The sequence below is a fragment of the Boleophthalmus pectinirostris genome, unplaced genomic scaffold (genome assembly GCF_026225935.1).
Source record: "Boleophthalmus pectinirostris isolate CB_2022bp ecotype Guang Dong unplaced genomic scaffold, ASM2622593v1 HiC_scaffold_10, whole genome shotgun sequence".
Classification (NCBI taxonomy): domain Eukaryota; kingdom Metazoa; phylum Chordata; class Actinopteri; order Gobiiformes; family Gobiidae; genus Boleophthalmus; species Boleophthalmus pectinirostris.
The window spans coordinates 24,094,307-24,107,325 of NW_026570971.1; the positions used below are offsets into that span (position 1 = coordinate 24,094,307).

The 13,019-nt window shown below is 38.6% G+C and overlaps 1 protein-coding gene across 1 annotated transcript in view; it reads right to left on the reverse strand.

The window, feature by feature from the left end:
• The window catches only part of eif2ak3 (eukaryotic translation initiation factor 2-alpha kinase 3), a 56,603-nt gene that overhangs the window by 35,306 nt on the left and 8,278 nt on the right, over positions 1-13,019 (reverse strand). Inside the window, exon 2 of the mRNA XM_020921761.2 lies at positions 1,089-1,218. Coding sequence (XP_020777420.2) covers positions 1,089-1,218 — 130 coding nt within the window. The remainder of the gene's footprint in view (positions 1-1,088; positions 1,219-13,019) is intronic.

Consider the following 13,019-nt stretch of genomic DNA (forward strand, 5'->3'; position numbering starts at 1 on the left):
CGAGACTGTTAAAAGTGCAGTGAGTTCAATTATGGGCGCTCCGTCTTCTGAGGGAAATCACTTTGTATCTGAACATAAAAGCATGTGAGTATTTTCTGTTATCAAACCAGTGGAAGCTGACTTTACATCAACTATAACATGATGATAATGAGGTGAGCTAGAGCTGGTTTTTGGACAGGTTCAAGGCAGATCTTTGGTGAATTGTGGTTAAAAGGAGAAAATATAAGGTTTGATTTACTGCCAAACAGTGAAAGTACTCTTCTTATGAGTGACAGCGTATGAGTCTGACACTTCATTTTACCTTCAGAACTGTCAAAACAGAACAGGTTTTTACAAAGATTTAGAAAACATGCCCTTATCTACTGTCAATTCACCAAAATAGACCATAATTATATTCAGGTATAGTTGTTGCAATCCACAACTCAATTTAAATTATTAATTCATGTATACATTTGTTTTCTATGAAGTTCCCAACAAGACATGAGAAAGTTTTTTGGGTTTTTTTTCCTCAAACTGTTGCTTTTAAATGCTTTTGATGTATTTAAAGCAAAGCACTAGGGTTAGGTTAGGATAGGCTGGATTAGGTTAGGTTTAGGGTTAGAGATTAGTTCAAATTTGGGGCATGTTTATTTTGTTCTTATTTCTGTGTCTCAAAACATATAAAACCATACTGATATGGTGAATTATGCATTGAAATATGTACAGGAAAATCCAATGTTTAGATCTTTTGTCAGAATTGCAATTGAAAAACTGAACTTGAAAAATATATATAAAAGAAGACTTACTGTCACTGTAATGTAACAACAAATTTATAGAAATTCACTCATAAAAAACAAACATTAAATCCTTCCAAACTGAATTTATGTAACATTTTAATTTCTGGCTCCAGGTCACTTGTAGTCTTGTTGGCAGCTGAGTGCATGTTTCATAGTAAATACCACAGCTTCTAATGTGATTAATGTAACCTTGAGCCAGATCTAACCTGTAGAGGACACTGTAGTCTCTGTCCATGCACCCTGTCCTTTTTAAACTCTATGTATACACTGCAGTGTCTATGTGTATGTGCTGTCTCCGTGGTGACCTCTGACCTCTGGTTTGCTGAGGCTGGAGGAGACCAGGCAGCCCGAACCCACGTCCAGGTCCCACTGCTTCCTGCCCTGGTTATGCGGGTCCAAAGCTGAGATCCGCCCATCCAGAGTACTGATGATCACCAGAGACCTATGTAGAGTAGAATAGAATATATGATTTATCAACATATAAACAAAGATCTCAATCTGGTTAAAGATAGAAAAAAAACCTTTTGCTTTAATATTAATCTACTAAAAAGAAAAAAATTAAGGTGCCCATGTTGCTCATTTATACAGTTCACCACAAAATAAAAGACAGACCTCCCATATTACACTACTCTCAGATCTCAGATATAATGCTGTTTCCTCATCAAACATACCCAGAGTTGTATTTTGTTTCATTCACACTCATAACAAATCCTGCATAATTTGGTTAAAAAAGAAAACACTCTGTTCCAACTCTACACACCTTCAATAGAAAAATTTTGATATTTCAGTCCTGGAATTGCCAGTTTCTACTGAACAAAAGGTAAAAGGTAGCTGTTAACTTGAAAACTACCCTTTCATGATATCACAAGGTGGAACAGAGCGTTTTGAGCTTTGGAGATGTAGACAGACTAATGATGCAGGATGTGACTGAAACAAAACAAGGTAACAGCATTAAAACATGACTTAAAACTCCGAGAGTCAAAAATGACCTTTATAGACCGATTTTTTTTTTAAAGAAAAGAAAAAACTTTTACTTTAATATTAATCCCCCAAACACAAAATCTATGCATAATTAAAAGACAGTGCAATATTAAAGTATTCTAGAGTGACTAGTGGGGGTTATAAAGTCTGATAGCTCTGATAGCTGTGGGGACAAGAGGTGCATCGTGTCTCTTTTCCTCACCTGTTTGTCTCCAAGGAAATGTTATTGCTTTTCCTTGAATGTTCCAGTATTAACTTATCCATCTTGCATTTATTAAATTACAGGTGTGACAGGTGGAAAAAAAAAAATCACTTGGTATTCTTAATCAAGACGTCCCAGTTACCATATTTTTCTTAAATGAGATTCAGAGAAGAAGAATACTAGTAAATTGCATATTTGTGTGTAAAAAGGCAGGAAAAAATATTCTCAAATCTCAGACTAACTCATTAAATGTCTTTTTTCTACTGTGGTTCATATAAATCCCAACTACTAACGAATAATTTGGTCAACTTTATGCCAGCGTAAATAAAGCAACATTAAAGGTGCATTGAGTAACTTTTCTGGTGGAGGGTCCATCTTCATGATAAAAATACTTTGGCTGAATGTTCTGTAGTCACTTTTCCATCTCCATGGAGACAAGCAGGTAATGCCAACTGGCCAAGTTTCGGGTTAGATCTATGGAGAGGCAAGCCCACCCTCAAACTAGAATGCATGTTTTCAATGTATTTTTGAGCAAAAAAAGAACATGCAATTTAATAAGTATCTGATAGACAAGTTTAATTTCATACCTTGGAATATTCCTGGCAACCCTAACCCAGCCCAAGTACTAACATGGAGTAGTGTATCTAAAACAGAAAAGTTGCATTAATACAGAGTGCCTTGGACCTTTTCATCCTTTTATCTCGCAGTCCATCAATCAGCAGCTGCTTCTCAAACACAACTCCCAGTATTCTCTAATAATAACATGTGCTCTATTGACTCAGATACTGATCACTGCTGACCTGGAATACCCCATAAGAGCTTTAGTTTTGAAGATGTATGGACCAACCCAAATTCCATCACAATTTCCCTTTTTTCAAACTCCCTTAAAATTTTGTAGATAGCCAAAATGTGCCTAACAAAGTTGTACTGATAGGTAAAACAATCCAATATATAAATATTACATTATTAAAGTCAATGTATTAACAAACTTGGCTCTACTGAAAATTTGACATTGAAAATGTGTATTTGCTTTTACCACATAAACTTTGAGTCCAAAAGGCTCATTTAAATCCCACTTGGTAACAGGAGCCACAATGAAAACTAGCTCTGTGTTATTCACCTATTTGGTGGACATTATATCATTCCTAATTAGTGAACAAACAGCAAACAAGGCACTAAAAAGGTACGATTATGAGTGTTTATGGCTGCAGATGTTATTCTTTAGTTTAAGTCGCATCTTCAATGCACAAAGTGACCTTGAAGAGGAGCAAACAACACCTGTCCCATGATGAGTCCCACCTGACAGCTGCTCCGAGCTGCAGGCAAACAAAGAGACAGGAAACTGCTTCATTATTCTCTCTGACTTTCAAAATAAAAGCTGGCATAGAAACAAAGGTACGAGCTGTCATAGTAATTAGTATCAAAGTAGCTAAAGGAAACTGCTTTATTATTCTCTGACTTTCAAAGTAAAAGCTGGCGTAGAAACAAAGGTACAAGCTGTCTTAGCGATTAGTATGACCATATTTCAAAACAAAAGCAGCAGAATAGTATGCTCATTTATTGTACTGTCACCACTGAAAATGTTTCTTAAAAAAAAAAAGGAAATTCCAAAACTGAGAGAGTGTGAAGAGAGACATTTTTGTTTGAGTTGTTTATGTTTTTTTTTTTGTTTTTTTTAAACCTTAAGTTAATATTGAATTGCGCTAGAGCCCTAGAGATTGTGTAAGAAATGTATATCAGTATTGTAATAGTTTTGAAAAAACTAATGAAATGTCATATAAGTTGTATATGATATGGAATTTTTATTATTTGTTTTATTAATATTTTACAAAAACAAGTCAAAAGTACACTGTACCATCTTACACTGAAAGATGCCTTGTATTCAGGTTATAGCAAAACATGCCAATTCCCACTTGTACTCCCTGTCGGCAGGTTGATGTTTTCAGTATAAAACTAGAATGAATTGTTACCTCATTTAACATTTCTTCTACTTTTATTTAGAGAGAAATGTAAATTATAGAGTTACAAATTACATCAATGGCGGCCATGTCACAAACAAGGTGATTTTTCATAGAGCGATTCTTCCCTGTTCGCAGATCTACACCTGCAGAATAATTCATAACACGCTGGCGGGGCTGTGTACATAGTTGTTACAGTGAAATAAACTTGTATTTGTCACTGTTTGGGGGATACATTACTTTTGTTTCCTCTCCCATCTGGCAGCGCAGTTTGGATAGAGCCACCAAACAGATGGTCGCACTGACAGAGCGCTCACCGGGGAATCAACACAGTTCTCACAAAAGAAACTACTCATTTTGATGTAGCAACAACTCAAATTTGACTTTTTAACAAGTTTATGCTACTTAACAAAAGTAGCCTGGATTACACCAACATTGGATCAAATCTTAAGGGAAATTAAAAGTCCTATATCATGCAAAATGGACTCGTGAGCTTTATGTCATGTTATAATGCCTTGTCAAAAACATACCTGGAGTTGTGTTTTGTTTCATTCACACGTTTGAGTAATCCTTTATCGTTAGTCTGTCTTCATCTCCAAGCTCCAAGATCTGTTCCACCTTGTGATGTCATGGAGAAGAAGTTTTCAAGTTAACAGCTACATTTTATCTTTAGTTCAGGGACTGAATTATCCAAATGATTCTTAGTGGAGTAAACAGACTAGTCAATTATAAAAGATGACTTGATGAGATGCCAGAACACTGAACAATGAAAGGCTAATTAAGTGTTCAGATTGGTGCTGTAACTTTATATAGAAGCTGAGACAAAAAGAAATCTTTAAAAATAATCCACTTATACGGTTTCAGTTAGAAGTTAAATAGATCTTTGAATTTTACTCTGTAGATTCAGAACGAAGGCTAGTCAATTTCTCTTACATTTTACATTCAACTAATCTTGACATGTAATCTAAACTGTTCTCCTTTGAATCTTAGAGCGCAATTCTTCAAAAGCGTATCCACTGTAGATGCCACGGCAGCGCACTTAGTTTAACTGTTGTTCGTAACTCGGGGCGATGAGGAGCGGTTAAATAAATCAAGACATCCCGCCTCATTGCCGCATCGACTGTCAATCACACGGTTGTCAAGTGGAGCACCCCTTCAGAGAGGCTATTGATCTGTATCTGTCCTGGGGAGATATGTCAACACCCCTCTTAGCTTTATTTAACCAGAGGCGGGCACACGCTGTCTCCAAGCAGCCCCAGTGCGCGTGCACGAGGCTGGGATGGCCCTCGTGTGAATGTCCCTTAGAGGGTCTATGGATGTGGATGTTCCCTGGAGGACAACTAAAGCCAGATGCAGTAGAAGATGCTTGTTTGGCTCCTCAGATCTGTCCATCAGTTGAGCTCATGACGGCTACAGGCTGGTGCAGTGTCCTTCGTTCACCCCACTAGTACTGCTTTTACTATAGGGTCCCTCTGCTGCTGTACCACGGGGAGTTTCATTGGGTCTAATAACAGTGATGGACACATATGCACCAGCACCATCTTTGTTTCAGGGGTCACTGGGTTCAGCTGTGCATTTCATGTTTACATGAAATAACTTGAAGTATTCATGGCTAATTGGACAAAATGTGAGATAAAACACAAGTAGCCTAGAGACAGCGCTAACTAGTGTGTTTTTTTATGTTTTTATTGCAAAAAAGTACCTAGTAAAAAACATAATAGCCAACTGAGTAATATTTAGAGACTGGAAAACTTGTGTCGTGTTGTTTCTATTAAAGGATTTTTCATTTTATAGCACATTAAAAAGGTGCACTGTGTAACATTCCTAGTGGAGGGTCCGTCACCTCTTTGTCTTCATGGAAATGTTATTGCTTTGTCTAGAATGTTTCACACAGTACAGATTAAACCTATCCATCATGAGGACGACAAGCAGGTTACAGCACTATGCTACATTAGAACTCAGATCTGTGGAGAGTCGCCCCATTCACAGAGTGAATAATTGTATTTTTGAGCAACAGAAACATCCATAATGAACAACTGCTAGATGGAAATGTTTAAAGTCATGCCATGAAACATTTCAGGCAAAGCAAAAAAATCTCCATGGAGACAGACAGGTAGCATACCCTCCACCAGAAAAGTTGCACGATGCACCTTTAAAACAAAAAAGGTATACATTATAAGGCTGGCATTATACAGTAAAAAAAGGATTGGTATTTGAACTCCCTGTGCATTTAAAATTAGAGAATGTAGAATATTTCAACATGACTCCGAGCCACAAATCTGTTTTAACATCTTAAAGCCAGCCAATGTTCAAAAAACCCCAATAACTTAAAGGTTTTACTATAAATGAATTCAAATGAGATAACTTTATTGATCCCAAAGAAATTCTGTTGCTGTAGCTAATTTACAAAAACAGCCAAATTATTGATAAAGCGTTGGATGAGAAAACATGTCCACACTGTAGTCTTTCTCTAATAAACCTTAATCCCCTGTATGAACCAGCGTGAGCCCCTGCAGGTGAACTATTGAACAACTAAACCTTATCGATCTCACCTATTGATGAGTGACTGTGGTGAGGAGCAGCAGCCTGTTCACGGATGTTAAAGTCTTAAAACTGACAAAGACACAGCTTGTTTCAGAGCGTGGATCAATGAGAGGACTCGTTTTCCTTAGTTTTCTCTTTTTTATTCTTTATTTTCAGATAGTGGTTTACAAATACTATGTACATTTTCAGAATAACCATTTGCATCCACCAGTTGTCTTGTCTTTTACAGATTTACATGTAAACTACACTAGACTAGAACTACCTTAGGTCCTATATTACATAAAACTGATTCTTGTGAGCTTTATGCGATGTTACAATGCTGTTACCGCCTCAAAAATATTATGATTATTAGTTTCTCAAAGTTGAAAATGCTCAGCTCCACCTTGTGATGTCATGAACTGGCATTTAACGACTATCCTTTTATTCAGAAGGGATTGTTCACCAGGGCTGAAATGACTCAAGTAATTCTTGTGAAAGTGTATATACACATTGGAGCACTTCCTATGAAATCACAAGGTGGATGAGCGTGTTTTCCGTCTGAGAGAAGAACACAGTCAAAATATGCAGGGTTTACAAGATTATAACATAGATCGGAAAATAGCGCATGGCATATAGCATATGGGCCCTTTAAAAACATAAAACATAATAAACATAAAATAAAAATTCTACAATGTCCAAAATCTGGTTGTAAAAGCTTTATGTATGTGACCCAGTTAGACCATAATTTAATAAAAACATGCTTTCTAAAGATGAATGGACAAAGTAATTGGTTCCATTACAGATATGACATTTACAGTATTTATTCATTCACATATTGTGGTAGGTTCAGGGAGAAAGCACTGGGTTGTTATTGCCTTTTTAGCAGCCGATGCCAAAACTGCAAAGAGATATTTGTTTTTAAGTCACAGATGATTAAAAGTTGTTTTACTTTTCTAACATTTGGAGGAGAAAGTCAATTTAACACTGCAAGGCTTAGATACGAGATAATTGTTTCACTGCAATGAGGCGTGTTTATTTCCGGCACCATCAAACCTAATCTGTGTAAATCTGCTCCAGGACACTTCTTGCTTTCAGAGCCGAGAAGAACAACTATTTTCCTAAACAACGCTATTGCCAATGACAACAACGCCACTAAACCGGGCTTTTTTTCACGCACCTCCATTGGCTGTGAGGACCTGCCAAAAATATTAGGCCGATTGGCTGTTGCTAAGCAGTTTGACCCCGCCTCTCCTCGGTGTCATGAATGTAGAGAAGTCCGCCAGCAGCTCTCCAAGTTCAACTTCAGATGGAGGATTTATTGTAAGGGGAGATCAAAGGGGGGCATACACTCTTTGTACTAGAATAAAGAGTGTGAAAAGTGGGGGGAGGGAGCTAACTGAACAACTTTGCGATACAAGAGAAGAAGATAGTTTTAAACAAAGCTACACAACAAACATTGAACTCCAGGCTAGTTGTTTTCCAAAGTCTAGCCCCAAGACAATGCAGCTTTGCTTGTCACCAAAGGGAAGGAACATGTAGCCAGAGGGTTTTTTTGCTGACTGGGTTTAAAAAAAAAAGATGCAAGATTCTTAAATGGGGAAAGCGTCGAGCAAAGGAGCTGTCAGCTGGGTAAGGACTGCGTCTCAAAATGTCATAACACAAGCAGAGCATCTTCAATAGCCACGGATGAAGAGTGGGGCGCCAATTAGCTTAGCTCGCACCAAAACCCCTCAGAGACACACAAACAAGTAGAAGGCACACACATACGCGCGCACACACACACATGCACACACAGACACACACACATGCACACACACATGCACACACAGTGAAAAAACATGCTCCATTGAAAGAAACAGCCGTGATGTTTACAACGCCTCAGTCTCTAAGGATGCAAGCCTGTCCAGCCAATCGAGTCAAAGCTTATCCCTCCATGGGCCAATCAGAGCGTGGTTTTCCTCTGTGGTCGCCCAATAAGAAGAGAGCAGTGCGGTGTATCAGCCAATCAGGAGCTGGGAAAGTCTGTAACCATGCAACAGTGCTGCTCTGCGGCCGCTCACAACAAAAATACGAGAGCGTGGGGAGCACGTGGAGGAAGTTATGGCTGCAGTAAAAGGAGAGGGGGAGGGGGAGAGAGGGAGAGGAGGAGAGGGACAAGAGGGAGTGATAACAAGAGAGGGAAAAGAAAGGGAGGGAGAAAGGGAGATGAGGAGAGAGATAACAGGGAGAGAGGAAGAGGAGAGGGAGAGAGAGTGACACGAAGGGAGGAAGGGAGAGGAGGAGAGGGAGAAAGAATGAGGAGGAGAGAGAAAGAATGAGAGGGACAAGGGAGAGAGAGAGAGGAAAAAGAGAAGGAGAGGAAAGGAGCGATGGAGGGAGAGCCGCGCCCTGCTCCAGAGCTGCAACATGTGCAGTTTCCTCCAGAGGGAGGGGTGGGTTCAAGTCTGGGGAACAGACGAGACGAGGAGACGAAGAGAAGAGGAGCGGAAGAGAGGAGGAGAGGAGTAGAGGAGGAGAGGGTCTGAACTGTGAATGCAGCGCAGTGTGGGAAAGTTTAGGACAACTAGAGCAAACAAGGTCAAAACAAACAGAAAACATTAAAACTAAGATATGTTTTCATTTTAAGTTAAAGATGCACTATGTAACTTTTTTTGAGGGTCTGTCACCTGCTTGTTTCTATGGATATATCATTGCTCTGCCTGGAATGTTCTACAGTTTAACCTTACATTTTTCCTATTACAGGTCATATAGCTCAAAAATGCCTAGAAAAACAGGGATTCTGACTATCAGCGCTGTTGCCTCTCCACAGACCTGACTTGTGATTTGGCCTGGTTTGATCTCCATGGAGCTATTTTTATTTATTTATTATCTGTAATCAACCAAACTTGAGGGGAAATACTTGAACAGAGTATCTTAGCACAGCATAAATAGCAATACAGTTCAATTTACAAAATAATTAAAGTTGCAATTTTTTTTCCCAAATATAAACTTAATTGTTGAAAATGAAATGAACATTTCCAAACAAGGATTCCTCCATTTCATTTTTGTTTTGATATATTCCTAAAGCTCTTAAAGTTGTCAAAATGAACCAGTTTAGCTGTCCTCCTTAAATAAAGCCTTCACAGCTGAGTCCGTATTCATCCAGAGGTCACTGCAGCAGAGCCAAAGGGCGTGGTTTGAATGAGAAACTCGGACATGTCAAAACGCTGCTGTGTCTCCGTCTCCTCCTGATCTGCAGCACATCACACGTGGCTAAATCCAAACTCTATGGCGCCACAGTCCTGCGATCTGATTGGCCGATGGAGGGCTGTGAGGCTGCGATGTGATTGGTTGTTACTAAGCAGTGAGGGAGCTACTGGGGAGGGGAAACAAGGCAGCGTGGTCCTGCTAGAACTCCTCAGCTATAGTTAAGTCCTTGTTTTTTTTATTGCTTGCAGTCTACCTTCTCCGCCATAGCCCCACCCAAACTGCAGTGTGGCTCCCCTGGACGCAACCGAAATAACCAGTGACCTAAAAAACTCCAGAGCAGTCATCAATCATCACCACGACTACACCATGAAACACTTGCCAAACTGAACAAAGGAAGAACATTTAAAGGTGCACTGTTTTACTTTTCTAGTGGAGGGTCCGTCACCCGCTTGTTTCTATGGATATGCCATTGCTCTGCCTGGAATGTTCCACAGTATGACAATAAACAGCTCTACTTTACATTTATTCAATTCCAGGTGGATTTATAGTTCAAAAATACCTACAAAAAGACATTCTGACTGTGAGCGGGGGTGCCTCTCCACAGATCTCACCTGTAACTTGGTCTGGGTTGGTCTCCATGAAGATTGAAAGGTTTAATGTCATATTGTGAAACATTCCAGACAAACAAATAACATGGAAAAATAATCTGACAAACCCTTCACCATAAAAATTATTGCACACACAATGCACTTTTAAAGTTCAAACTAAACCAGAAAATTAAAAAAGGGGAAATAAATGGATAGATTACAATGTGGTATTTCAAGACAATTACAGCAAATAGTTGAAGTTGTACAAGAAAGTTTAGAGAAGCAAAAATTAGGGAAAAAATGCCTGGTTTTAGCCAAGTGTGAGTTGAGTGTCCCCATTGGGAGAGCTGTCACGTCTCTGCTTGTTATTTTGGCTACACTGTCTATTAATAAAATCACAGCATCGTAAGAGGCAGCAGAAAGGAAAAAAAGGGGGGGGGAATGAAAAAGGTGAACTCTCAAACTCAGAAAGTGCCCCAGAAAGTGTAGTAAACTTTTTTTGGCTGGGCTTGAAAGAATGGGAGGGACTATATGACTGTAAATTAAATGTAGTATGATTAAATGAGAGAGAGAGAGACTGAGAGACGGAGAGAGGTACTTTATTGATCCCGAAGGAAAAGTTTTATTTTCTGTCTGCTCTTCATTTTATTTATATATAATAAAATCCAATTTTCCATAATAACGGTATGGCTTGTATTAGATGTTATTTAAATAATTCTTTCATAAAATAATGTTGAAAAAGTTTGTCCATCTATTCCTATTTCCTATGTTAACATCTTCTCATTTCCTATATTGTTCTCTCCTCTTCCATCTACCTCTCTGTCTTTTCTCTTAAAGGTCATCCCTGCGTCTTGTTGAGCTCTGGAGTTTTGGGAGGCAGTGCCGCTGGACCCAAGTGCCAACTCAAATTCTGAACTCGGGACCCTCTCTACCCTCGTCATTGGCCGAGGAGTTCACCGGTTCGTTTTATTGGCTGTTGCTAAGCAGTGGCTGGTGGGAGCGAACACAACCCAGAAGAAGACATCAGGCCTGAGGGGAGTGGGACGGGGGGAGGAGGAGGGAGAGAGGAGAGAGAGAGAGAGAGAGAGGAGAGGAGGAGGAGGAGGGAAGGGGGGGGGTTCAAACATCACAGCTCTGTCCTGAGAGTCCTCACCTCCCAGTGTTCCCCATGAGGCCCAAACACTCTACAAACCTGTGTTTCATGTGACGACGCACAAGAGCTAAAAGTTTAATATGAACTTCTGTCAAAACCTTCACTAAAAAAGAATATTGTAAGTAATGTAAAAGTGGATTTTTTAAAGAACTGTGGATAGAGTAAGTTGTCAAGACAAGGCAATGGCTCAAAAAACATTGAAAAATTTATACAAACAAACCTGAGGAACTGCTACTCTTCATTTACTTAGTTTGTGGTTTAAAGTGGAATGTGCAAGTTTTCTAGTGGAGATCCTGCCACCTGCTTGTGTCTTGAAAATGTTGTTGCTATACCTAGAATGTTCCACAGTATGGCATTATACATATCTATCTCAGATTTATTCAATTACAAGCATTTTTATTCCCACAATTGTGAATACAAAAACTACCACGAAAATTGCTTGTTTTTATTATTTTGAGGAATATTCCAGGCAACACAACATCTCCATGGAGAAAATGAGGTTTCATCTAAACACTTGGAACAGTGTTGGACTTTTCTTTCCTATACAGAAATATTCTATAGACTAAGATTTCCCCATATTATAATAATAGAAATAATAAAATAGAGAGAAAAATGCTTAATATACATTTTCTGTTACTCTGTCTCCCAGTTTTACAGTGTTTATAGAGGGCACATCCTGCTCCACCGTCTCCACTGTGTGAACTCTGAAAACAACAGAATATGTGCTGAGGTTTCACCTTTGCCAGAGTAAAAGAGGCATGGATTTGGGGGTCTATTTTTGCAAAGCGGGGGAGTGGGATTTCCGTCTCTCTCATGTTTATTTATGAGATATCATTGGTTTGGATGCAAAGAAATGTAACCATTATTTTTTTAAATTCTTCCAAAACATTTCAATCATATTTACTGAGTTTTTCCCCTTTATATTGAACATAATTACACATATAAATTGCACTCAAACTATATTTAGGCTTAAATTAAAATAAAACTAAATTCAACAATAGGTTATAACAACAATAAAATATAATAATATAATATAATATAATATATTTCCATGGAGACAAGCAGGTGGCCGAACCTCCACTAAAAATGTTACACAGTGCACCTTTAAAATCTTAAAATCTCAGGTGTTTACAGTTTAGTATTTGACGCAGATGAACAGGGAGGTATAGATGTCAGTGAGAGGTGACAGGCTTCAGCAGAGGAGGCTCACGTTTCAAAACAACAACGATCAAAGAAAAATAAATGTAATATTTATGGTCCATTATACGCTCCAGAAGCATCAGCACACAGGAGGCATGTAACAGACACCTGTCTCTATCCATGAGGAGTTTGAACTAATAATAACAATGTCAATCACAGGGTAAAAACAACAGAGATCAACTTATGTTATAGGGATGTAATGATAAATTCACAATAGATCAAATTACAAGCTTCTTTCATTTAGGCCCACAATATAACTTTTTAACCACAAATAGGTGACGTTACTTATTTGACCAGGAAAGTAGCAGATGTTTATAATGCTGTTTAGACCAGGATTAGAACTGGTTTAGTAGGATAGAGGACGCTACATGTGTTTGGTGTTAGAGGAAACCAATATTTATCTGCACAGACAACTTGAAGTAGCTTTAAGTCATTTTGTTTGTATTTGAG